This window comes from Telopea speciosissima, unplaced genomic scaffold (genome assembly GCF_018873765.1).
Source record: "Telopea speciosissima isolate NSW1024214 ecotype Mountain lineage unplaced genomic scaffold, Tspe_v1 Tspe_v1.0017, whole genome shotgun sequence".
NCBI classification, from domain to species: Eukaryota; Viridiplantae; Streptophyta; class Magnoliopsida; order Proteales; family Proteaceae; genus Telopea; species Telopea speciosissima.
In genome coordinates this window covers 317,419-344,502 of record NW_025317353.1, presented here as the reverse complement: position 1 = coordinate 344,502, position 27,084 = coordinate 317,419, and the positions used below count along the sequence as shown (strand labels likewise).

The 27,084-nt window shown below is 39.8% G+C and overlaps 1 protein-coding gene, 1 long non-coding RNA gene and 1 pseudogene across 2 annotated transcripts; 1 reads left to right on the top strand and 2 right to left on the bottom strand.

Annotated features, from left to right (window-relative positions):
- The first annotated feature begins 11,138 nt into the window (after positions 1-11,138).
- On the top strand, positions 11,139-12,633 carry LOC122647278 (annotated as a pseudogene).
- Positions 12,634-14,044: 1,411 nt separating this feature from the next.
- On the bottom strand, positions 14,045-14,796 carry LOC122647285. Its single transcript, XR_006330845.1, has 3 exons — positions 14,731-14,796; positions 14,231-14,282; positions 14,045-14,084 (listed from the first exon to the last, which is right to left on the bottom strand). It is a non-coding gene; the product is annotated as an uncharacterized LOC122647285 (long non-coding RNA).
- A 2,736-nt stretch (positions 14,797-17,532) lies between these two features.
- LOC122647277 (aquaporin PIP2-4-like) lies at positions 17,533-18,400 on the bottom strand. Its single transcript, XM_043840703.1, has 2 exons — positions 18,061-18,400; positions 17,533-17,609 (listed from the first exon to the last, which is right to left on the bottom strand). Exons 1-2 carry the CDS (start codon positions 18,398-18,400, stop codon positions 17,533-17,535), a joined length of 417 nt encoding a protein of 138 aa, XP_043696638.1.
- Between the last annotated feature and the right edge of the window lie 8,684 nt (positions 18,401-27,084).

The window sequence follows — 27,084 nt, the reverse complement described above, 5'->3', positions numbered from 1 at the left end:
TAAACTTCATTTGTTTCTTGTTCAGCCTGCAAATAGTAGAAATCAACAAAAATACAAAACACCCAAAGAGAGAAAGAGAGGGGAATTTACAAAGAGAAATGCCAGCAAGTCAATGTGTATAACACGATAAAGGATCTTCGAAGGAAGATTAAACATAAGAATTTGCTGATTTAATTCCTGGTTCGTCGATGCTTCTAGCTGTAAAATTTCAAACAGGAAAATCTATAGGGAAAAAAAATTCATGTCAGATAGGAAGAAAGATCGAGGAAGAAAAAAAGAGTTTGATTCCAGAAATGAGAAACAAAAAAAAAAAACAGCTCACATATAAAAGAAATGGAGAATCACTCACTTGTTCCCACCATTACAATCTGTTTTTCTCCCTCAAAGTGGTCTTGGGATAACACCGATTCCGATGTGAGTCAGCTCCGGGAGACATCAATTCCCCACCTGAATCCGGGGACTTCTCCCATAAAGGAACTGAGGATGCTTCAGCTCAATGGATTGTGTCCTTCGTTTTCTCCAAACCGTGACTTAATCGATTTCATCCATGGTAAACCATGTTGAAGCATGTCGAAAATTATCTAATTCACATTGCCAATCATAATAATAGTATCTAACACGGGAACAACAGGTAAGCTTAAGCTTGGATTTAAGCACTATCATTCCCATTCTTGCTCAATCATCCATCTAAAGATCATTATCTCTGCTACACTCAATTATGCACATGTTGTTTTTTCATCTCCTAACATTGAGCTTCGAAACGCAATGCTGGTCTTAAATCCATGAAAGTTCACCTTCAGCTTGAACGGAATACTGCCATCAAATAATATTCCTAAAGTTCCTCCTCTGCACCTGCCCAGTTCAAATTCCAATTGGAAACACCATCTCCATCTGAAATTTTTTTGCTGTGCATGGCTGCAGGTTTGAGCATTGACTGCCTGAATAAGGTGAAGTGTACCAGGTGGAGCCGGACCTTTAGGGTTGGGCTTGCCTGTTAAAAACTTTAAAAAAACCCTCGGGACCGAAACCGAATTTGTAGGAGGTTGAACAACCTGTATCAAGCAAAACATCAGAAAACAATCTAAACCAGTATGCAAAACATAGAAATACTAGTGGCAGTAGATTACGATCTTTACTTTAAAATAGCACACATTAGAATGAGCTTTGTGAGGGAATGACTAAAAAATAAAGAAGAGAAAAGAAGAAGGAAGAAATTCAATAGTGGCGGCGATCAAAAAACCTGGTTGTCCCAACCACCAAGGGGGGGAACAAAACTGCAAACCCAATTGGAAGTAGTGCAAATACCTGTAAATCCCAAGCAAAAATTCTCAATTAGAACGTTTTCCATGTGGGTTAACAAGAGAATTGAGAATGATTTCTATATCACTTCTAATACTCTATTTTCCAAGTAAAACAGGTGAACTTACTTGGACATGAGAGTCTCTGGCACTTCTCATGGAATCAGTAGCAAAGAAAACAGTGTAGACAAGGACGAAGGTACCAATAATTTCAGCTGCCAAACCCACACCTTTCCTGTAGCCATGGGCGATCTCATTCGCCCCACCATCATACTGCACACAGTAAGACTATTGGAAGGCCCTTACTAGCCCTACACCACACACCCAAGCATTCTGCCACGATATACATCACAGCATGGATTAGTGACAACTTACGGACTAAGAAAAGCCCAAATGTCACTACTGGGTTAATATGCCCTCCTGTAAACGAGGATGATCATCATGAAACAAAACCAGATACCATAGTTATGTCTTGTATGATAAGAGCAAATTTGAGCACTGGTAATGAGGTGCCAAGCGTCAAGAGGGAAATTTAAAGAATACCAAAAAAAAAAAAACAAATAAGAAAATAGTGATGAGTTCGAATTACAGTGAAGCAGTCTTGAATGAAATGAAAATGGCAGTTGCTAGTGATGCAGGTCCGAGTGAAGTAGAGAACCTCAACAAGAAAACCTCAGCGTTTTGACGACAATGATGATGGCTTCTCAGTCTCAAAATTTTTTGGAAGTGTAGGGTTGCAGGTTTGAGCTTCGATTGGTTGAATAAGGTGCAGTGCACCAGCTGGAGCCAGACCTTTAGGGTTAGGCTTGGGCCTGTTAAAAATTCAATAAAAAAAAATCAGAAAATAAGAAATTTGAGGTACCTCCCAAGTACTTTAATCAATTAATAGTATCCATGGTAAAGCATGTTGAGGCATGTTGAAAATTATCTAATTCACATTGCCAATCATAATAATAGTATCTAACACAGTAACAACAGTTTCCACCTAACCTGAGTTGAGAATTATCTAATTCACATTGCCAAACATAAGAAAGAAAGGAAACGCCAATGTAAAACATTGAACCAGCCAAATTTGAGCCCGCCAGGTAAGTTTAAGCTTGGATTAAGCTAAATAAAGAACCACTATCGTTCCCAATCTTGCCCAATAAACCATCTCAAGATCATTATCCATGCAACCCTCAATTATGCACATGTTTTTTTTTCATCTCCTAACATTGAGCTCCGAAAAGCAATGCTGGTCTTAAATCCATGAAAGTTCACCTTCGGCTTGAACGGAATACAGCCATCAAATAATACTCCCAAAGTTCCTCCTCTACATCTGCCCAGTCCAAATTCCAATTGAAAACACCATCTCCATCTGAAATTTTTTTGCAGTGCAAGGCTGCAGGTTTGAGCTTTGACTGCTTGAATAAGGTGAAGTGTACCAGGTGGAGCCGGACCTTTAGGGTTGGGCTTGCCTGTTAAAAATTAGGATTGGGCTTGCCTGTTAAAATTTTTAAAAAAACCCTCAGGACTGAAACCGAGTTTGTAGGAGGTGGAACAACCTGTATCAAGCAAAACATTAGAAAACATTCTAGACCAGTAAGCAAAGCATAGAAATACTAGTGGCAGTAGATTACGATCTTCACTTCAAAATAGCGCAAATTAGAATGAGCATTGTGAGGGAATGACTAAAAAATAAAGAAGAGAAAAGAGGAAGAAGGAAGAAATTCAAGACAATTGAGAATGATTTCTATATCACTTCTAATAATACTCTGTTTTCCAAGTAAAACAGGTGAACTTACGGCGACATGGGAGTCTCTTGCACTTCTCTTGGGATCAGTAGCAGAGAAAACACTGTAGACAAAGACGAAGGTACCAATAATTTCAGCTGCAAAGCCCACACCTTTGCTGTAGCTATCAGCGATCTCGTTTGCCCCACCACCATACTGCACATAGTAAGACTTCTGGAAGGCCTTTACTAGAGCCCTACTTCACACATTGCACACAAGCATTGTGCCACCATGTACATCAGAGCATGGATTAGTGGCACTGTACACACACACAATTTTTTATAATCAAATTGTAAACAACAGAAAATAGAAAAAGAAGCAAAAAAATGGATTACCACCGGAGATACCGGCGGTGCAGTAAATGAGGATGAAGATCATGAAAACCAGAGGCGGATTGTTCTTGGCAGCGGCAATGGTAGTATAGGTGCTTCCCATGTGGGGAGGGGCATTTACGTAATAAAGAGGCGTTGTGAGAACAAAAGGCTCCACAGAGGTGGATTATTCTTGGCGGCTCTGGAGTTGGCTTCTGCAACTGCTAAGCATAGATGATTTCGATTAAGGGAGAGAAAACGGATTCTGATGAATATGGAACCTGTCCTTAATATACTTGCTTCTGGAGCTCAATGAAGATAAAGGAGAGAAAAGAAGAAGGAAACGCGAACAGAATAGATTATGATCTTCACTTAAAAATAGCACAAATTAGAATAACTAAAAAATAAGGAAGATAAAAGAGGAAGAAAAAAGAAATTCAATTGAGGCAGTGATCAAAAAACCCAATTGTCCCAAGAAGTAGCAACGAGGTAATTTCCCTTGGGACTGAAACTGAGGCTCGTAACCAAATTTGTAGGAGGTTGAACAACTTGCATCAAGCAAAACATCAGAAAACAACCTAAACGAGTAAGCAAGCATGAAAAATTTATCCCATATGGGTTCTCTATAGAGAGAGAGAGTTGCACCTTGGCGAAGAAAAATCAATTTATCCAGTGTTTTTGGATGGAGAACGTTTAACTTATTGGTGCACTTCTTCAACCAACCAAAAATTTCCCTCAACCCCAGAATTCCTGAAAAATAGTAAAGTTTCACACAAAAAAGGAAATACGTAAAGATTAGATTACGTCTTCACGTCAAATTAGCACAAATTAGAATGAGCACTGCGAGGGAATGACTAAAAATAAAGAAGAGAAAAGAGGAAGAAGGAAGAAATTCAATTGTAGTGAGAATCAAAAAACCTAATTGTCCTGCTCTTAGGACTTCTTTGTGGGCTGATCTCAGGTCCCTTGCTAGCCAAATTGGATCCCAGCCTTGGGGTCTTGGAGGAGACTTCAACATCATCCGCTACTGTAATGAAAAGCAAGGGGGTGACCATATTGACCTGGATGCTATGAATGTTTTTAATGATTGCATTAAAGACGTAGCTGTTAATGATCTCAGATGGAGTGGATTTCCCCTTACCTGGAGCAATAAAAGGTCTGGAAACAGTAGAATTGCTTGCAAGCTTGATCGATTTCTGGTCAATGAAGAGTGGCTTAACTCCTTCCCTTCTTCCCATGCTTCTTTTGAAAACCCAGGCATCTCTGATCACTCTCCCATCTCGATTGCTATCCAGCCCTTTTCTTCCTTTGGCCCCAAACCCTTCAAATATTTTGACATGTGGTCTTCTCATCCAACCTTTCACCCGGTTGTCCTTGAAGCTTGGCAAAAGCCTGTCCATGCCTTCTCTACCCCTCTTATAGCCTTCTCTAAGAGGCTCAAGAATGTCAAGGCTGCCCTAAAGGACTGGAACCTAAACATCTTTGGCAACATTACTGTTCAAGTTAAAGAGTGTAAGGACAGACTTGCTTCCATTCAATCAAGGCTGCAGTCTGATTTGCTTAATGAATCCCTTGCTGTTGAAGAAAAAGAGGTCTCTATCCAGCTCTCCACCTTGCTAGCGAGGGAAGAAAGCTTTCTCAAGCAAAAATCTAGAATCAAGTGGCTGGATTTGGGTGACTCTAACTCAGCTTATTTCCACCGGTCTGTCAAAGCCAGAGTTAATGCTAACTCTATTGTCCAGCTCTCTAGACAGGATGGCTCTCTTGTTAACACTGTCAAGGATATTAAAGATCTAGCAGTGCAGCACTTTAAAGGTATTTTCTCTGGGCCTCAACAGGATCAGATCGCTATACCTAACCATTTGCTCAACAAGTTCATTGCTCCAGAATTTTTGGAATCCTTAAGTGCTATCCCCAAAGAAGAAGAAATTGTGAAAGCTATCCACTCCCTCAAGGTTAATGGAGCTCCTGGCCCGGATGGCTTTAGTATGGGGTTCTTTCTAGCTGCTTGGGACATCATCAAAGCCGACCTTATTGCTGCCATTGAGAGCTTCTTCCTTAATCCCAACCAAGTTAATGGGATCAATCACACCTTCCTCTGTCTCATACCCGAAAAGGAAGGTGCTGTCGCCATGAATGACTTTAGGTCCATTGCCCTTTGCAACCTTCTGTACAAATTTATTGCAAAAATTCTTGCTAGAAGACTCAAGAGTGTGGTGGACCTATTGGTGAGTGACAACCAAACAGCCTTCATCCCTGGCAGGAACATCTCTGATAACATCCTTCTATGTAATGATATTGTCAGAGGCTTTGATAGAAAGAATCACTCTCCGTCGTTGCTCCTGAAGATTGACATCCACAAAGCTTTTGATTCTCTTAGATGGGATTACATTGCTCAAGTGATGACTCAAATGGGGTTTCCTTTACCCTTTGTTCACTGGATCAGCTCTTGCATCTCTTCCCCAAAGTTCTCAGTTTTGGTCAATGGCAGTCCGGCAGGGTACTTTGGAGCTTCTGTGGGGATTCGACAAGGCTGCCCTCTCTCCCCTTACTTGTTTACTATTGCCATGGAAATCCTTTCCGCAAATTCAGACTTCAATCGACCAGAGCTCATCATTCCTTTGCCAAACTCGTAAAGGCCTAAAGCTCACTCACTTGGCATTTGCTGATGACTTGATGATTTTCTCCAAGGCATCGATTGCCTCCTTAGAGTCTATCTTGCTTTGCCTCCATCAATTCAAAGAGTTATCAGGGCTTCGCATCAACCAAGACTCTCATCTTCTTTGATGGAGTTTCTGAAATAGACAAAGCCGGCTTCCTCGCCATCTCTGGGTTCCTTGAGGGTCAGCTGCCTGTCAAATACTTGGGAATTCCTTTGCTCCCTGCTAGGCTCTCTGCTCACCATTGTACTCCTTTGCTAGATATGATCCGAAAGAGACTTCAGCTCTGGAAAAGCAAGCTTCTTTCTTATGCTGGCAGGTTGGTCCTCATCAGATCTATTTTGGAAGCCTCTTATATCTACTGGTCGGGTGTCTATGGTCTTTCCCAGTCTACTATTAAGGCTATGGAAGCTCTTATGGCTTCCTTCCTTTGGAAGGGCTCTGACGCCACAAGGTTCCTTCATCCCTTGAGCTGGGCTACTGTGTGCCTTCCCAAGAAGGAAGGGAGGTTGGGTATTCGGCGTATTAAAGAAGTGAACTCAGCTAGCATCATCAAGCTTTTATGGAAGATAGCCTAAAAAAAAAAGAGCATTTGGGTGGATTGGATCTACTCGGGGCCCCTTCGCCACAATTCCATCTGGACTGCTCCCACTCTTCCTGATGCTTCGGGTTTGGAGGGAAAATCCTTGCCACCGGCCCTTGTCCTTCAAGTCATTCGCTCCAAGCATTGGTGATGGTCAATCTACTTACCTCGGCTTGACAACCGGGCATCCTATGGGAATTCTCCTTCACCGGGTTACTCCAAGATCCATTTACTCCTCAGCCTTCATAGGCTTTCTTTGGTGGCCGATATTCTTCATCACAATGGGTGGGCTCCTCCAACATCAGGCCCCAGCCTCACCCCTTTCTGGAATGAGCTACACTCGGTTACTCGAAGAGCTGCTTCTAGAGGAGATTGTGTTACTTGGTCCTCTAACAGCTCTTGCTCCTTCTCTTCAAAGGCTGCCTGGGATCTTATTCGTCTGAAAGGCCCTTTGGTTTCTTCGCACAGACTTCTTTGGTTCAGGCACCACATTCCTAGGCACTGCTTCACGGCTGGAGAGTCTTCAACAACTGTCTCCCTACTCAAGCTTTTCTTCGCAGCCCCGGATCTTAGTCTCTCATGCTGCCTCTCTGAAACAACGATGAAGACTCGAACCACCTCTTCTTTGAATGCCCAATCACCATCGCAATTTGGAAGGGAGTCCTTCACAAATGCTGGCTGCCAGAAGACGCATCCTTCCCTTCTCCAGAGAATGGATTTGGATTGATATGACTTTTGCTGGGTCCACTACTTGTGACGTGGTCGGGAAGTTGGCCTTTTATGCTACCTTCAACCATATCTGGATGGAGCGAAATTTGAGAAAATGGACTTCCAACTCTTGGACTTACCAGAAGATTTGGGACTCCATCTCCTTTGAAATTAAAGCAAAGTTATCTCTTCTTCCCCCCTCTTCTTGTATAGACTCCCCTAGGAATAGGACCATTGTTCAGTCCTGGGGTCTCTCCAATATTTCCTTGGTTGCTCCGGCAATTGCTTAGGCTGGCTGGTTTGGCCCTCCTGTTGTGGGGCCCTTTGTATTTCTCCTTTCTTCTCTCTTTTGGTAATGAAATTTTTATTCACCCAAAAAAAAAAAAAAAACCTAATTGTCCCAAGAAGTAGCGATGAGGTAATTTCCTTCGGGACTGAAACTAAGGCTTGTAACTGAATTTGTAGGATGTTGAACAACCTGTATCAAGCAAAACATTAGAAAACAACCTAAACGAGTAAGCAAAGCATCGAAATACTGGTGGCAGTAGATAAGCTTCAAGATCAATATTCAAGAAAGGGAAAAAGTTGGAGAAAAATGGAGCGATCCTCTGCAAATGCAATATTAGACATTGTTGTTAAAATGAAAATCTCAGATTATACTACTCAAATATAAAACGAAACGATAATTGTTTAGAAGTATGATTTTGAAACTACCGTATCAGTACGGAAAAAAAGGGGTAAAATAGTGAAAAAATATACATATATTTTTTAATTATTTTACCTACTTCTCAACAGCAATGCACAAACACTGGAGGACCTTATTTTTATTGTTGAGAAGCATGATTTTGAAAGTACCGTGTCAGCCCTTGCTGCTCTCCACAGGTGCTGCTAATGAACAATAGCCACCAGTCAATAGAAAGAAATGTTTCTGTCAGAAAAAGTATGACAGGAATGTACTATGTTACCTTAGTACATGAAACTTTCTCTCTTTTTCTAAATTTCTGATTTTTCATTTTTTTAAGCTGTCCCTTTACCCCACTGTGATCCTTTCTTCTTCCAGGCCATATGCAACATTTAGCTGCTGTTGCAACTGGAGGTGGTTTATACAAATCATCAATAAAAGTAACGGTAAATTACATGTAAGGTGCCCAATATTTGATTAAAGTACCTATGAGGTACCTCAAGTATTAATTAGTGACACTTTACGGGCTATGAAAAGCCCAAATGTCACTGCTGGGTTAATATGCCATCCTGTACACACACAAACACAGTTGTTCATAATCAAATAGTAAACAATAGAAAACAGAAAAAGAAGCAAAAAAAATGGATTACCCACCAGAGACACCGGCGGTGCAGTAAATGAGGATGAAAATCCTGAAACCAAACTAGAGGCGGATTGTTCATGGCGGCGGTAATGGTAGTATAGGCGCTTCCCAAGTGGAGAGGGGCATTTACGTAATAAAGAGGCGTTGTGAGAACAAAAGGCTCTGCAGAGGTGGATTGTTCTTGGCGGCTCTGGAGTTGGCTTCTGCAACTGTAAAGCATAGATGAGTTCAACGACGGCAGAGAAAACGGATTCTGATGAATATGGAACCGGTCCTTAATATGCTTGCTTTTGGAGCTCAATGAAGATAAAGGAGAGAAAAGAAGAGGAAGGAAATGTGAACAGATTAGATTACGATCTTCACTTAAAAATAGCACAAATTAGAATAGCTTAAAGAATTAGGAAGATAAAAGAAAGAGAAGAAATTCAATTGAGGCGGCGATTGAAAAACCCGGTTGTCCCAAGAAATAGCAACGAGGAAATTTCCCTCGGGACTGAAACTAAAGCTCGTAACCGAATTTGTAGGAGGTTGAACAACCTGCATCAAGCAAAACATCAAAAAACAACCTAAACGAGTAAGCAAAGCATGAAAAATTTATACCATATGGTTCTCTAGAGAGAGAGAGAGAGAGAGGTGCACCTTGACGAAGAAGAATCAAGTTATCCAGTGTTTTTGGATGGCGAACGTTTTACTTATCGGTGCACTTCTTCAACCAACCAAAAATTTCCCCTCACCTGTTCAAAGAATTTGGACAGTGGCCTTTGCTGGTAAAGCAACTCAACATGTTAAACACCTAGATGAGGTATCTGTGAGGAGAGGGAGAGGGGGAGAGAGCATTTCTGACTTAGGAAGGAATGAAATAGGTGTGTATGACTGACTGGAGTGACTGCCTCAACTCCTGAATTCCTAGGAAATAGTAAAGTTTCACACATAAAAGGAAATGCGAAAAGAATAAGTTACGATCTTCACTTCAAATTAAACAAATTAGAATGAGCACTGCAAGGGAATGACTAAAAATAAAGAAGAGAAAGGAGGAAGAAATTCAGTTGTGGCGGCGTTCAAACAACCTGCTTGTCCAAAGAAGTAGCAACGAGGTAATTTCCGTCAGGACTGAAACTGAGGCTCGTAACCGAATTTGTAGGAGGATGAACAACCTGTATCAAGCAAAACAGAAGAAAACAACCAAAACGAGTAAGCAAAGCATCGAAATACTGGTGGCAGTCGATAAGGGTGGGGAGCACAAATTCTATTTACAAAAAGGATGTGAAACAATATATATCCAACTGAACCTTAAGAATTTAAGAAATATCATACACAATGACCATAACTTAGTAACTACTTACCACAAGGTTGATGGACCAGCATATGACTCTGAAATTACTGTCGAACAGCAGGCCTGAGGTGTTGATTTGAACCTCAAAAGTTGGCCAGCAACCGATGGGTGGATTGGAAGATCTTGGGGATCAAATTTTTTTATTGTAGGAGAGAACTCAGTCCAGTGAGCCGCAAGGCATGGTCAGTCTTCTCCAACCAGTAACTATAATCCCAAGCACTCCTGTAACATTCAACATAGAATTCCAGCAACTCAGTCCAGTGAGCCGCAAGGTATGTTCAGTCTTTTCCAACCAGCAACTATAATTCCAAGCACTCCTGTAACATTCAACATGGAATTCCAGCAGTAACACAACACCCATGATAGAATCTCAGTTGAACAAAAGATCTCAGAATATTAACCACAACACAGGGTTTCGAATGGAAAGAAAAAGAAGATAGAAAAGGTAGAAAGGGTTAGGGTGGATCAAGCCTCTCACTCTCTCCTAGGTGTCTCACCTATAAGGTCTCTCACCTCACTGTATCACACAACCATTAGCACAAAGCCAAATTCAATCTCACTTATAAATTGTGGAGGAAAGACTCTATGGCCTCAAATACCTATAGCTGCAGCTGCCTACTTCAAAAATAGAAAGTCTCTTACAAGGTAATATTGAGACTCGTACACGAAGCTAACCAAATCTTGAGCTATGAAACAAAATGGAAAGTATTTGGAGTTGATTTGAAAGCGAGGAAACGAAATAATGGTCGACGAGAGATATTTATGGAGGTGGCGTCAAAGATACGTGCCAGCAGTGCAATTGTGTCAATGATATCGATCGAGTCTCTTACCAAAAAAAAAAAAAGATATCGATCTCAAGTCAGATATTTATTGACAGCTACTGATGGGTCCCACTAAATGTAATAATAATATTGTAATAAAATATTCTCTCAAATATGTTCCTAAGTCCCGCCATAACTATCAAAATTCAAAATCATCTGCTAATCAGCCTTCTACCAAAAAAAAAATCTGATTAATCAGCCTAATCACCACGTGGATTTTAAACTGGAAATCGGTGTCTTTGAAATATTGAATGGGTCCTTAATTTTACTAAAAAAAAGAATGGGTCCCAAAAGCCCTAGAATTGGTACGCATCTTCTTTTCAGCTGATGGATCCTATACACCCTAGGAACAAAAAGCTTTTGTGTAATACATACAAAAGGGTTGCATACAATTCCAATTTCGATCTGTACAGCTCTACCGCTGCTAATTGGAGGGACACTTTTTTTTGCGTCATGGGTCCTCAACCTCTCAACCCCGAGGAGTTGCCTGAGGCTTGCGGGTAAGTGATCTTACCAGTGCTAGTGTTAAACGTTTTAGTGATGAAAGTGAACTTCCTAGTTCAAAATGGTGAATCAGTGATTTATATAAGCTCAACTTCATCATGGATTTCGCCCCAGGAGTCCAATAATATTCCAACCTACCTTCATTACAACCACTACTTAACATTTCAAGTGTTTGGATATACCATGTGATCATCCTTTTTTTTTTCTTTTTTTCTGTTCAACTGAGTTTGTCTATCTGATCTGATTAATCTGTAGAGATGTATTGATGGAATACTCAGATCAAGTAAAAAGATTGGGGATTACCTTGTTCGAATTACTATCAGAGGCTTTGGGGCTAAATCCTAACCACCTGAGGGAGATGAGTTGTGAAGATGGACATCTTCTTATCTGTTACTACTATCCTGCATGCCCTGAACCGGAAGTGACGATGGGCGCCGGTAAGCATGCTGACAGTGGTTTCCTCACAGTCCTTCTACAAGACCATATTGGTGGCCTCCAAGTTCTTCATCAGAACCAATGGGTTGCTGTTCCCCCCACACCTGGAGCTCTGATTGTGAACATAGGTGATCTTTTGCAGGCAAGTGTCTCTGTTACTTACACCTAAATCATACTGTCGTTGTCGATTAAGTACATGTTTGGCTAAGTTCTTGCTCCTCAGATTTTAATGGGATTCTCAAATCCTGCTTCTAATATGGTTGGAGAAGCAAAATACGGAAGATTCCTACTAACTTCCCGGCTTTTATGCCTTTGAAAGGCAGAAAAATCTCTCTTGGATTTTGGCTTCTTCCCATCCAACCACCCCCCTCCCCCCACAATAAAGTTATTAGATTACAGGATTAAGGAACGTACCTAATTCTTGGCCAAAGCTGGGCAAGGTTCAAAACCTGGAATCAGGGTCTGCCAATTCCACCAATTCCAATTTAATTTCTAAAGCTATGAAATTGGTACCTAGAAGGAGCTACCCAAAAACAATCTTAATGGTATGGTTAGTTTTAATTGTAATTTTGTCTGATTGATATTGTGGTTGTGGCAGCTTATATCCAATGATGAGTTTAAAAGTGCTGAACATAGAGTATTGGCCCACAAAGTTGGCCCAAGACTATCACTGGCATGCTTCTTCACTACAAGTTATCAACCAGCAACGAAGATGGGCCTATCAAGGAGTTGCTATGTAAGGACAATCCCCCCATCTGCAGGGAAACCACCGTCACAGAATACACTTTACGCTACCTAGCAAAGGACTTGATGGCACTTCTGCGTTGGAATATTTCAAGTTGCAAACTTCAAGTCCAGAAGAAAAAAAATAGTGATAGTAATTAAGGTCGTAGACTCCTAGGACTTGGAAAACTAAAGAATAAATTAATTATAGTGAGACAAATATTTTCTTCTATAGCATTTCAGTAAATATATATATTCACTCATGTACAATTTTCGTTTGCTCTTCAGACAATTTGTGTACAATCAAACTTAAGTCTAAAAGAAACCTCTCTAGAGATGCCGGGAATTTGCCATTTCACTCAATGACCCATATCAGACCCAATCACACCCTGCTATTATTAGCCAGAGATATCTGTCCTGTTTTAACCACTGATAGGTTTGATCTAAAGGGTTACTCAACCCAAGTTTCAGGCTCAAAAGCTCTGTAGTTTTGAGTAACAAAATATCCCCCATTCTGTTAATGAGCTTTCGATTTCCTTCATTTCTGTTTTAATCTTCTAATCATATATGCTGTTTCTGTGGCCTACCCAGTTCCTGTAGTCAGTGTTTCTTGTTTCCTAATTAACCTATTCTGTCCTTTTAGACCCTTTGCAAATTCTGCCTGAATCTCAATTTAGGGTTGGGTTTCAGACCATGCACCAGGATAATTATCCAAAGTGAGCATTTTTCTTGGGTTCCAACTCATATTCCACAAATTTTAACATCATCTTTTCATTAAGAATTTGCTTATCCTCCACAAACAGGCTGGTAATTACTAGTGAAATATCATATAAAAAATATTGCCATTCAATGAAACCAACAACAACCATTGGGGTTAGATAAGAATAAAACAGAAAGAAGGTAACCAAACCTTAAGTCTCTGTTTACTGTCCTTGTCCCAAAAATTGAAAGCACCATCAGAACCTGATGTTGCAAAATGTGGTGTACATGACTAAGGGATACCCAGACAAGCTCTGAAAGTATATCAAGCAACAGATAAATCAAACCTCCTCATGAGTCAAAGTTCAGAAGATATCTATGAGGGATATGATTTGAAAGGAAAAAAGAATATCTGAAAAATATGGAACACTTTAATTGGTAATACTAACAATATATTTTTTTTAATCAACATAAATTTTATAAAAAGAAAGATAATATGGTATAACAGGCCTCCAAGGAGGCAAGAGCACAGATATTATACAACAACAAAGAACTACACCCCCACCCCCTATAAAAGCCCACACCTCATAATGGAATGGTATTCCCGTAGCAGAATCTCAAAAGTAAAACGCCTTGCTTGGTCAACTCATTAGCCATCTCATTGACCACTCTAGGCTGTCATTGAAAAGTGCAATGCAGGCTAGAGGCAAGATGAGGAATGCATCCAACTACATGTGCAAATGTCCAAGGTTTCCTGAGCATGATCAGCCATACAAGTAACATCATTTCCATGATCTCCTTATAAATATGCAGGAAACGAAATACCTAAAACAACCAGAACCATGACAAAATGGAGTAATAGGACTAGAGATGAAGAACTAACTGGAATTCCATAAACTTAGCACCTATGTCCTAGAAAAACCAAAAAGCATTGTTATACACCACAGAATGAAGAGACAACACTAAACCAATGTTTCCTATCTGGAAAAACATGAAAAAGTTAAAACTCATGGATCATGTTAAAGAAAAGAAAATTAAAATCGGATGCAACTACTAACCAATTTGAACATTAACTGCAACACTGCAACCTCTCATCGCCAGTGCAAAAGCCTCCAGAACCACCAAACCTAGATCAAATGTAGTGCATTTTCACAAAAAATAATGAGGGCATACAGAACAAAGGTTTCTAATCATAATTTAGCCACTACCAGAATATAAACTATGATTATTCACCTTAAGAATCTATTTTTTTCTTTTTTTTTTTGTTACTTGTAGGAGGGTGTACCAATAAAAATTAAAATATTCCATATTACAGATATTGAACCTCTATTTCTACACATACACGCACGCACACAATGCAGGAACATGTACATGCAAACAGGCATGAGAGCTCTGATAGGCAAGGAAGAAATGGACCATTCAACTTCAGGTTGTAAAATTCTTCTGGTTAATTCCTCCAAGTCTGAAGACAGTTCAGGAGCCCAATTTTATAGTTAAGAACATGCAAAGTAGTTTCAAGGGTTTCACAATAAGCTGCCTAAAAAACAAACCAGGGTACCTTCTTTTGGTTGCCTTCTAAGCATGTAAAGCACTGATTGGTTGCGTCATAGCCCTGGATGAAACCCTGAATGAAAAATAGAATTAGACTCCAGGACCCAAGTGATTTGGATATATGAAAAAAATGTAGACAACAAAAAAATTGCAAGCAAAGTAAGGGAGCGATTAGGGGTAGAAGAAGATGCATAGGACAGGCCTGTTTTCCTTAATCAATTTCTTCTACGTTTGGTTCTAATGTTTTCGAAATTGATCGGAACTGCTTTCTTCTTCTGTGGTTGGGTTAACCTGGCCTCGGGAACAGGAGGAGCGCTTTCGTTGATGGAAAGAACCACCTTCTCAGCTTCGAAGGAGTTAAAGTTATATTGATGATGGAAGCATAAAATGGGTTTGGTCTTCTGCAATTCGGAGGGGAGAGCGAATTACGGATCTTAACAGAGTTCGTCTCATGACTCTAAGGATTATTTCCGGTCAGGTTTTTAGCAGTTTAGAATTTATACTGGCCCGACTGGTTACCTGTGAGTGAGGCTGTGATTGAGTGAAAGACAGTGAGCCGCAAGGTATGTTCAGTCTTCTCCAATGAGCAACTATAATCCCAAGCACTCCTGTAACATTCAACATAGAATTCCAGCAACTCAGTCCAGTGAGCCACAAGGTATGTTCAGTCTTCTCCAACCAGCAACTATAATACCAAGCACTCCTGTAACATTCTACATAGAATTCCAGCAGTAACACAACACCCACGATAGAATCTCAGTTGAACAAAAGAGCTCAGAATATTAACCACAACACAGGGTATCGAATGGAAAGAAAAAGAAGATAGAAAACATAGAAGGGTTTAGGGTGGATTGAGCCTCTCACTCTCTCCTAGGTATCTCACCTATAAGGTCTCTCACCTCACTGTATCATACAACCATTAGCACAAACCCAAATTCAATCTCATTTATAAATTGTGAAGGAAAGACTCTGTTGTCTTGAATACATATAGCTGTAGCTGCCTACTTCGAAAATAGAAAGTCTCTTGCAAGGTAATATTGAGACTTGTACACAAAGCTAATCAAATCTTGAGCCATGAAACAAAATGGAAAGTATTTGGAATTGATTTGAAAGCGAAGAAACGGAATAACGGACGACGAGAGATATTTATGAAGGTGGCGTCAAAGATACTCGCCAAGTGTAGAGACATGCGTGCGATCGTGTCAATGATATCGATCGAGTCTCTTACCAAAAAAACAGATATCGATCTCGAGTCAGTTATTAATTGACAGCTATTGCTAGGTCCCACTAAATGTAATAATAATATTGTAATAAATATTCTCGCAAATCTGTTCCTAAGTTCCGCCATAACTCTTACCAAAAAAAAAAAAAAAGTTCCGCCATAACCATCAAAATTCAAAAACATCTGCTTATCAGCCTTCTACTTAGAAAAAAAAAAACTCCTAATCAGCCTAATCACCACATGGATTTTAAACAGGAAATCGGTGTCTTTGAAATATTGAATGGGACCTTAATTTTACTAAAAAAAAAGAATGGGTAAATTTAATACGTATAATTTAAACACCCTAGGAACAAAAAGCATTTGTTTAATACATATAATTTAATCGTATTTTTGTGAGATGGACCAATGATTTTAAATTCAGAATCAAATATCGAATCTATACTAGAAACCCATGAATTGACCCCTTAGATCTGAAAACTCAATGATTTGGTCCTAAAACCCTAGAATCAACTGGATCAGTATATCCAAAATCAGGATCAATCACAATCAATACATATCTAAATTGGTCAATTCGACCAATCCAAGTCCAATTTTTTAAACAATGTCTGTTGATCGGTGGGTTTCATGGACGATGACAACTAGTTTGTGTGGAGCCCAAAATTTGTAGACAAATAAAATTCAATATCCCAACTGTGTATAAATTTCAACCCAAACATAGGTCCTTTACTCATATGTTAAGTGCTAAAAAGTAGAGCTTTGAAAATCTAGAACCTCTAAATAGCGTGTATTGATTTATATATGATTGAAAGTTATGAGAGACTAAGTGAGAATGAATCTGAAATTTACTGAAAGGAAAAAAGGTGGGTGAAACATGTAGCCGACCCAAACAAATATCCTTCTTCTACTTCTTATTATTAATTTTTGTTTCTAACTAGGATCCATGTAGCCGACCCCATTTAGTTAGGATAAGGCTGAGTTGTTGTTGTTGTAAAAAGGTGGGCTTGTGACCATGTACACGCCCCTTCATAAGCTCTTTCTCCTCTTCCTAATTTAATGATGTGGGTCTCCTTATCTATGGATTGAAACCCATCAAAATTCATCTCTAAGCATATATGATGCCAAAATAAGGGGGTATCGTATCTATCTCACTCCTTTGGTCATTTGGTCAATCTATATCATTCCTTAAATAACTAAAATTGGAATAGGACATGGTTTGCATTAGCCACATGGTAATTTTCTGAGCTCAATTCAAGTACAAGTGAGTGCTATTTGCATGCAGAGCAATAGAAATTTCCCATGGGTTACTCTTGCATTGTTTTAGTGATCACAAAGAGAGCATTCCCACATGCTTTGCATACAATTAGTACTTCCCATTAATCATGTGCATCCATAATGTATTGGTGTTTAACCAGCAAAACTTGAGCCTGCCAGGTAAGCTTAAGCTTGGATTTAAGCTAAATAAAGAAGCACTATCATTCCCAATCTTGCCCAATCATCCATCTCAAGATCATTATCTCCGCTACACTCAATTATGCACATGTTTTTTTTTAATCTCCTAACATTAAGCTACGAAAAGCAATGCTGGTCTTAAATCCATGAAAGTTTACCTTCAGCTTGAACGGATACAGCCATCAAATTATACTCCCAAAGTTCCTCCTTTGCACCTGCCAAGTTCAAATTCCTATTGAAAACACCATCTCCATCTGATATTTTTTTGCAGTGCAAGGCTGCAGGTTTGAGCTTTGACTGCTGGAATAAGGTGAAGTGTACCTGGTGGAGCCGGACCTTTTGGGCTTGGGCCTGTTAAAAATTTAAAAAAAATCCTCGGGACTGAAACCAAATTTGTAAGAGGTCAAACAACCTGTATCAAGCAAAACATCAGAAAACAATCTAAACCAGTAAGCAAAGCATAGAAATACTAGTGGCAGTAGATTACGATTTTCACTTCAAAATAGCGCAAATTAGAATGAGCATTGTGAGGGAGTGACTAAAAAATAAAGAAGAGAAAAGAAGAAGGAAGAAATTCAATTGTGGCGGCGATCAAAAAACCTGGTTGTCCCACCCACCAAGGGGGAGGGGGGAAACTGCAAACCCAATTGGAAGTGGTGCCAATACCTGTAAATCCCAACAAAAGTTCTGAATTAGAACGCTTTCCATGTGGGTTAACAAGAGAATTGAGAATGATTTCTATATCAATTCTAATAATACTCTGTTTTCCAAGTAAAACAGGTGAACTTACAGGGATGGAGTCTCGGGCACTTCTCATGGGATCTGTAGCAGAGAAAACAGTGTAGACAAAGATGAAGGTACCAATAATTTCAGCTGCCAAACCCACCCCTTTGCTGTAGCCATCGGCAATCTCGTTCGCCCCACCACCATACTGCACATAGTAAGACTTTTGGAAGGCCTTTACTATCCCTACTTCATACATTGCACCCGAGCATTGTGCCACCATGTACATCACACACGGATTAGTGACACTTTACGGCCTATGAAAAGCCCAAACGTTACTGCTGGGTAATATGTCCTCCTGTACACACACACACAATTGTTTATAATCAAATTGTAGACAACAGATTACAGAAAAAGCAGCTAACAAGGATGAAGATGATTGGCTTTGTTTCTCCCCTCCCCCCTCTTCCCTTGTATTTTCCTTTCTCTCTTCCCTGCCTCCCTGGGGTATGGTTATACATATTTATTCACCCAAAAAAAAAAAAAAACCCCGGCTGTCCCAAGAAGTAGCAACGAGGTAATTTCCCTCGGGACTGAAACTAAAGGTCGTAACCGAATTTGGAGGAGGTTGAACAACCTGCAACAAGCAAAACATCAGAAAACAACCTAAACGAGTAAGCAAAGCATCAAAAATTTATCCCATTTGGGTTCTCTTTAGAGAGAGAGAGAGAGGTGCACATTGAAGACGAAGAATCAAGTTATCCAGTGTTTTTGGATGGCGAACATTTTACTTATTGGTCCACTTCTTCAACCAACAAAAAATTTCCCTTCACCTGTTCAAAGAATTTGGACTGTGGTCTCTGCTGGTATCGTAACTCAACATGGAAAGCAGCTGGATGAGGTCTTTGTGAGGAGAGGGAGGGCGGGAGAGAGCATTTCTGACTTAGGAAGGAATGAAATGGGCGTGTAGACTGACCGGAGTGACTGCCACAACCCCTGAATTCCAGAGAAATAGTAAAGTTTCACATATAAAAGGAAATGCGTAAAGATTAGATTACGATCTTCACTTCAAATGAGCAAAAATTAGAATAAAGACTGCAGGGGAATGACTAAAAATAAAGAAGAGAAAAAAGGAAGAACGAAGAAGTTTAATTGTAGCGGCGATCAAAAAACCAGGTTGTCCCAAGAAGTATCGACGAGGTAATTTCCGCCAGGACTGAAACTAAGGCTCATTACCGAATTTGTAGGAGGTTGAACAACCTGTATCAAATAAAATATTAGAATACAACCTACACAAGTTAGCAAAGGATCAAAATACTGGTGGCAGTTGATAAGCTTCAAGATCTATATTCAAGAAAGGGAAAAAGTTAGAAAAAAATGGAGCGATCCTCTTCAAATGCAATATCAGACATTGTTGTTCAAATGAAAACCTCAGATTATACTTCTCAACTATAAACCAAAGCAAGGATTGTTGAGAAGCATGATTTTGAAACTACTGCATCAGTACGGAAAAAAGGGGTAAAATAGTCACACAAAAAAACCCTATTTTTTTACTATGTTACCTACTTCTCAACAGCAATGCATAAATACTGGAGGACCTTAGTTTTATTCTTGAGAAGCATGATTTTGAAACTACAGTGTCTGCCTCTGCTGCTCTCCACAGGTGCTGCTAATGAACAATAGCCACAAGTCAATAGAAAGAAATGTTTCTGTAAGAAAAAGTTTGACTGGAATGTACTATGTTACCTGAGTACATGAAACTTTCTCTCTTTTTTTACAATTCTGATTTTTCCTTTTATTAAACTGTCCCTTTCCCCCACTGTGCTCCTTTCTTCTTCCCGGCCGTGTGCTACATTTAGCTGCTGTTGCAACTGGAAGTGGTTTATACCAATTATCCATAAAAGTAAGGGTAAATTACATGTAAGGTGCCCAATATTTGATTAAAGTACCTATGAGGTACCTCAAGTTTTAAAAGGAATGTTTGGGGTTCTTTGTGACCTAGTCCTACCCCAAATTCAATTTTTTCCAAAATTTGCCCTTTTAACATTTCACCCACTCCCATCTCTACCCTCTACACCCCCACCCCTCTGTTACGAATCGATCTCACTGTCTCTCTTCCTTTCCCAACCTCACTCTGCAACATGGAACGGTGGTGCATATCAGGACTGCAACCAACACACTAACCCCTCTCTTCTCCATGACATGCTGAGAGTAAAGGAAGGCCATAGAGATCTTCGAATGGGGACATAGTAACAACAAAACAGTAAGCAGAAATCCCTCTAATGTTTATTCGACAGAAAAACCAGAGGTGAATGCTTTGGCTTGATATCACAGATGATGGCATGGTTACTTTGTTGACGACCAAGACGCCTAACTCCAACATGTACTTAATTCTGCATTCTCCCCCTACATAATCAGTAAGTAATAATACAAAGAAAAATTGGAAAGCGGAGAGAAGATGTGATCATATTAAAGCCCTCTGCTCAAATACCTGCGGAAAAAAAAAGCATCCCCTGCAACCAATCTCCTAGAAGTGATAAACGTACTCGATCCTGTTGTAAGCAAATGCCTATGGGGTTGACCAGGTACATTCAATTTGAAAGAGGTAGGACTCCACAGCCATTTACATGTCCGCATACCACCATGTTTAATACCATTTGGAATGGAAAGTTTAGCTCTGATTTGTTTGACAATGTATCTGAAATAACTTGGAGTCTTGGACATCAAACTACAACCAACCAAAATGTAATTTTGCCATAAAATAAAACAGAAAAACGCAACTGCAGGTACCTCTGAAGATATGCTTAAATCACCACTCGTAATTGCAGTCAATTCCTGGGTTGGGGTTGACAGGTTCATATCCTTCAAGAAAGAAAACCACTAAAGGAAGTGAAGTACAAAGAAACAACAAAATAGAATGAGAAATACCAATGGAGGAAGGCATTTGTTAGCATGTTTCCGATGAACGAAGAAGCCGCCATGAATACTTGTATCAGATATTCAGATGCAGTTAAAATATTGCAGAAAGAGTAAATGGTAGGTCGCGGCAGTTCAGGAGTGCTTGGATCAGGACTCCTGGGCTCACTTTGCTGTAGAAAATAGAAATTATATCAGAAAACTTTAAATTAAATTTTCTCCACTTGCAACTTCATAATTGAACGGGTTGAAATTTGAAAAGTAAGTCTTACATCTGCTTCAGATGGCAAGGTAATTTGCGCATAAACCTCATTTGTTTCTTGTTCAGCCTGGAAATAGGAGAAATCAACAAAAATACAAAACACCCAAAGAGAGAAGGAGAGGTGAAATTACAAAGAGGAATGCCAGCAACTCAATGTGTATAACACGACAAAGGATGCTCAAAGGAAGCTTAAACATAGGAATTTTCTGAATCAATTCCTGGTTCATCGATGCTTCTAGCTGTAAAATTTCAAACGGGAAAAAATATAGGTAAAAAAAATTCATGTCAGATAGGAAGAAAGGTTGAGGAAGAAAAAAAGAGTTTGATCCCAGAAACGAGAAACAGAAAAAAAAGAGCTCATCTTTAAAAGAAATAGAGAATCACTCACTTGTTCCCACCATTACAATCTGTTTTTCCCCCTCAAAGTGGTCTTGGGATAACACCGGTTCCGATGTGAGTCAGCTCCGGAAGACATCAATTCCACACCTGAATCCGGTGACTTCTCCCATAAAGGAACTGAGGATGCTTCAGCGCAGTGGATTGTGCCCTTCGTTTTCTCCTAACCGTGACTTCATCGATTTCAACCAGACTTCGACATGAATTCTGGGTTGAAAATAGTGAGACTTACGGCTTAAAGAGATGGGTGGTACGAATCGTTAGAAGGACCTTCTATACTACGTAAACCCAACACTAGTTTATACAAGGGGATGGAAGGGGGGTGGTCTAAGGGGAAAGAGCAGGTGGTTGCAGCAAGGTGGAAGCAGTGGCTGAGGTAGGGGAAGTGAAGGTGAAGGTGAGGCAAGGAGTGGGGTTGAGAGGGTAAAATTGGAAATATCTTCGGTTTGGAGTAGGACTAAGTTCACAAGGAACCTCATATGTTACTTTTGAAATTTGAGGTACCTCCCAAGTACTTTAATCAATTAATGGTATCCATGGTAAAAGCATGTTGAAGCATGTTGAAAATTATCTAATTCACATTGCCAATCATAAGACAGAAAGGAAACGCCAACGTAAAATGTTGAATCAGCCTAATTTGAGCCTTCCAGGTAAGCATAAGCTTCGATTTAAGCTAACTAAAGAAGCACTATCATTCCCAATCTTGCCCAATCATCCATCTCAAGATCATTATCTCTGCTATACTCAATTATGCAAATGTTTTTTTTCATCTCTTAACATTGAGCTCCGAAAAGCAATGCTGGGCCTAAATCCATGAAAGTTCACCTTCAACTTGAACGGAATACAGCCATCAAATAATACTCCCAAAGTTCCTCCTCTGCACCAGCCTAGTTCAAACTCCAATTGAAAACACCATCTCCATCTGAAATTTTTTGGCAGTGCAAGGCTGCAGATTTGAGCTTTGACTGCTTGAATAAGGTGAAGTGTACACGGTGGAGCCGGATCTTTAGGGTTGTGCTTGGGTCTGTTAAAATTTAAAAAAAATCCTCGGGACTGAAACCGAATTTGTAGGAGGTTGAACAACCTGTATCAAGCAAAACATCAGAAAACAATCTAAACCAGTAAGCAAAGCGTAGAAGAACTAGTGGCAGTAGATTACGATCTTCGCTTCAAAATAGCCCAAATTAGAATGAACATTGTGAGGGAATGACTAAAAACTAAACAAGAGAAAAGAAGAAGGAAGAAATTCAATTGTGGCGCTGATCAAAAAACCTGGTTGTCCCATCCACCAAGGAGGGAACAAATTTGCAAACCCAATTGGAAGTGATGCCAATACCTGCAAATCCCAAGCAAAAGTTCTGAATTAGAACGTTTTCCACGTGGGTTAACATGAGAATTGAGAATGATTTCCATATCACTTCAAATAATACTCTGTTTTCCAAGTAAAACAGGTGAACTTACTAGGACATGGGAGTCTTTGGCACTTCTCATGAGTTCAGTAGCAGAGAAAACAGTGTAGACAAAAACGAAGGTACCAATAATTTCAGCTGCCAAACCCACACCTTTGCTGTAGCCATCGGCGATCTCGTTCGCCCCACCACCATACTGCACATAGTAAGACTTTTGGAAGGCCTTTACTAGCCCTACTTCACACATTGCACCCAAGCATTGTGCCACCATGTACATCACAGCATGGATTTGTGAGACTTTACGGGCAATGAAAAGCCCAAACGTTACTGCTGGGTTAATATACCCTCCTGTACACACACACACACACACACACACACACACACACACACACACACAATTCTTTATAATCAAATTGTAAACAACAGAAAACAGAAAAAGCCGCTAACAAATGGATTACCCACCAGAGATACCGGCGGTGCAGTAAACAAGGATGAAGATCATGAAACAAAACTAGAGGCGGATTGTTCATGGAGGCGGCAATGGTAGTATAAGCGCTTCCAATGTGGGGAGGGGCATTTATGTAATAAAGAGGCGTTGTGAGAACAAAAGGCTCCGCATAGGTGGATTGTTCTTCGCAGCTCTGGAGTTGGCTTCTGCAACTGTAAAGCATAGATGATTTCAACGACGGCAGAGAAAACAGATTCTGACGAATATGGAACCGGTCCTCAATATGCTTGCTTCTAGAGCTCAATCAAGATAAAGGAAAGAAAAAAGGAAGAAGGAAATGCAGACAGATTAGATTACAATCTTCACTTAAAAATAGCACAAATTAGAATGACTAAACAATAAGGAAGATGAAAGAAATTCAATTGAGGCAGCAATCAAAAAACCTGGTTGCCCCAAGAAGTAGCAACGAGGTAATTTCCCTCGGGACTGAAACTAAGGCTCATAACCGAATTTGTAGGAGGTTGAACAACCTGCATCAAGCAAAACATCAGAAAACAACCTAAACGAGTAAGCAAAGCATAAAAAATTTATCCCATATGGGTTCTCTATTGAGAGAGAGAGAGATGCACCTTGGCGAAGAAGAATGAAGTTATCCAGTGTTTTTGGATGGTGAACATTTTACTTATTGGTGCACTTCTTCAACCAACAAAAAATTTTCGAAGAAGGGAAATTCAATTGAGGCAGCGGTCAAAAAACCCGTTTGTCCCAAGAAGTAACAATGAGGTAATTTTCCTCGGGACTGAAACTAAGGCTCATAACCGAATATGTAGGGGGTTGAACAACCTGCATCAAATAAAACATCAGAAAACAACCTAAACGAGTAAGCAAAGCATCAAAAATTTATCCCATATGGGTTCTCTATTCAGAGAGAGAGAGAGAGGTGCACCTTGGCGAAGAAGAATCAAGTTATCCAGTGTTTTTGGATGGCGAACGTTTTACTTATTGGTGCACTTCTTCAACCAACAAAAAATTTCCCTTCACCTGTTCAAAGAATTTGGACAGTGGCTTCTGCTGGTAGCGTAACTCAACATGGAAAGCACCTAGATGAGGTTTTTGTGAGCAGAGGGAGAGCGGGAGAGAGCATTTCTTACTTAGGAAGGAATGAAACGGTCGTGTATACTGACTGGAGTGACTGCCACAACCCCTGAATTCCTGAGAAATAGTAAAGTTTCAAATATAAAAGGAAATGCGTAAAGATTAGATTACGATCTTCACTTCAAATTAGCACAAATTAGAATGAGCACTGCGAGGGAATGACTAAAATTAAAGAAGAGAAAAGAGGAAGAAGGAAGAAATTTAATTGTGGCGGTGATCAAAAAACCTGGTTGTCCCAAGAAGTAGCGACAAGGTAATTTCCGTCGGAACTGCAACTAAGGCTCGTAACCGAATTTGTAGGAGGTTGAACAACCTGTAGCAAGCAAAACATTAGAAAACAACCTAAACGAGTAAGCAAAGCATCAAAATACTGGTGGCACTAGATAAGCTTCAAGATCAATATTCAATAAAGGGAAAAAGTTAGATAAAAATGGAGCGATCTCTGCAAATCCATTATTAGACATTGTTGTTCAATTGAAAACCTCAGATTATACTTCTCAACTATAAACCGAAGCGATGATTGTTGAGAAGCATGATTTTGAAACTACCGTATCAGTACGGAAAAAAGGGGTAAAATAGCCACACAAAAAAACCCTATTTTTTTACTATTATGTACTTCTCAAAAGCAGTGCACAAATACCGAAGGACCTTAGTTTTATTCTTGAGAAGCATGATTTTGAAACTACAGTGTTTGCCTCTGCTGCTCTCCACAGGTGCTGCTAATGATCAATAACCACAAGTGAATAGAAAGAAATGTTTCTGTAAGAAAAAGTTTGACTGGAATGTACTATGTTACCTGAGTACATGAAACTTTCTCTCTTTTTTAACAATTCTGATTTCTCCTTTTTTTAAGCTGTCCCTTTCCCCCCACTGTGCTCCTTTCTTCTTCCCGGCCATATGCAACATTTAGCTGCTGTTGCAACTGGAAGTGGTGTATACAAATCATCCATAAAAGTAAGGGTAAATTAAGGTGCCCAATATTTGATTAAAATACCTATGAGGTACCTCAAGTTTTAAAAGGGATGTTTGGGGTTCTTTGTGAGCTTAGTCCTACCCCAAATTGAATATTTTCCAAAATTTGCCCTTTTAATCTTTCACCCACTCCCATCTCTATCCTCTACGCTTCTACTCCTCTGTTACGAATCGATCTCACTGTCTCTCTTCCTTTCCCTCTCTCGCTCTACAACTTGGAACAGTGGTTCATATCAGGACTGCAACCAACACACTAACCTCTCTCTTCTCCATGACATGTTGAGAGTAAAGGAAGGCCATAGAGATCTTCGAATGGGGATATAGTAACAACAAAACAGTAAGCAGAACATCCCTCTAACGTTTATTTGACAGAAAAACCAGAGGTGCATGCTTTGGCTTGATATCACAGACGATGGCATGGCACTTTGTTGACGACCAAAACGCCTAACTCCAACACATTCTTAATTCTGCATTCTCCCCCCTACATAATCAATCAGTAAAAATACGGAGTATAACTACTCAAAATCAAGAAAATCGGATAGCTGAGAGAAGATGTGATCATATTAAAGCCCTCTGCCCAAATACCTCAGGGAAACAAAAGCATACCCTGCAACCAATCTCTTAGAAGTGACAAACGTACTCCATCCTGTTGTAAGCAAATACCTGCGGGGTTGACCTGGTACATTCAATTTGAAAGAGGTAGGACTCCTCAGTCATTTAAATGTCCACATGCCACCATGTTTGGTACTATTTGAAATGGAAAGTTTAGCTTTGATTTGTTTGACAATGTATCTGAAATAACTTGGACATCAATAACTACAACCAACCAAAATGTAATTTTGCCAAAGAAAGCAGAAAAACGCAACTGCCGGTACCTCTGTAGATATGCTTACGTCGCCACTCGTAACCATGAAGATCCTTTGCAGTCAATTTCTGGATTGGAGTTGACTGGTTCATATCCTTCAACAAAGAAAACCACTAAAGGAAGTGAAGTACATAGAAACAACAAAATAGAATGAGAAATACCAACGGAGGTAGGCATTCGTTAGCATGTTTCCGAAGAACAGAGAAGCCGCCATGAGTACTTGTATCAGATGCAGTTAAAACCTTGCAGAAAGAGTGAACGGTAGGTCGCGGAGGTTCAGGAGTGCTTGGACCAGGACACCTGGGCTCACTTTGCTGTACAAATTATATTAGAAAACTTTAAATTAAATTTTCTCCACTTGCAACTTTACAATTGAACGGGTTGAAATTTGAAAAGTGGGTCTTCCATCTGCTTCAGATTGTAAGGTAATTTGCGCATAAACCTCATTTGTTTCTTGTTCAGCCTGGAAATAGTAGAAATCAACAAAAATACAAAACACCCAAAGAGAGAAGGAGAGGTGAAATTACAAAGAGGAATGCCAGCA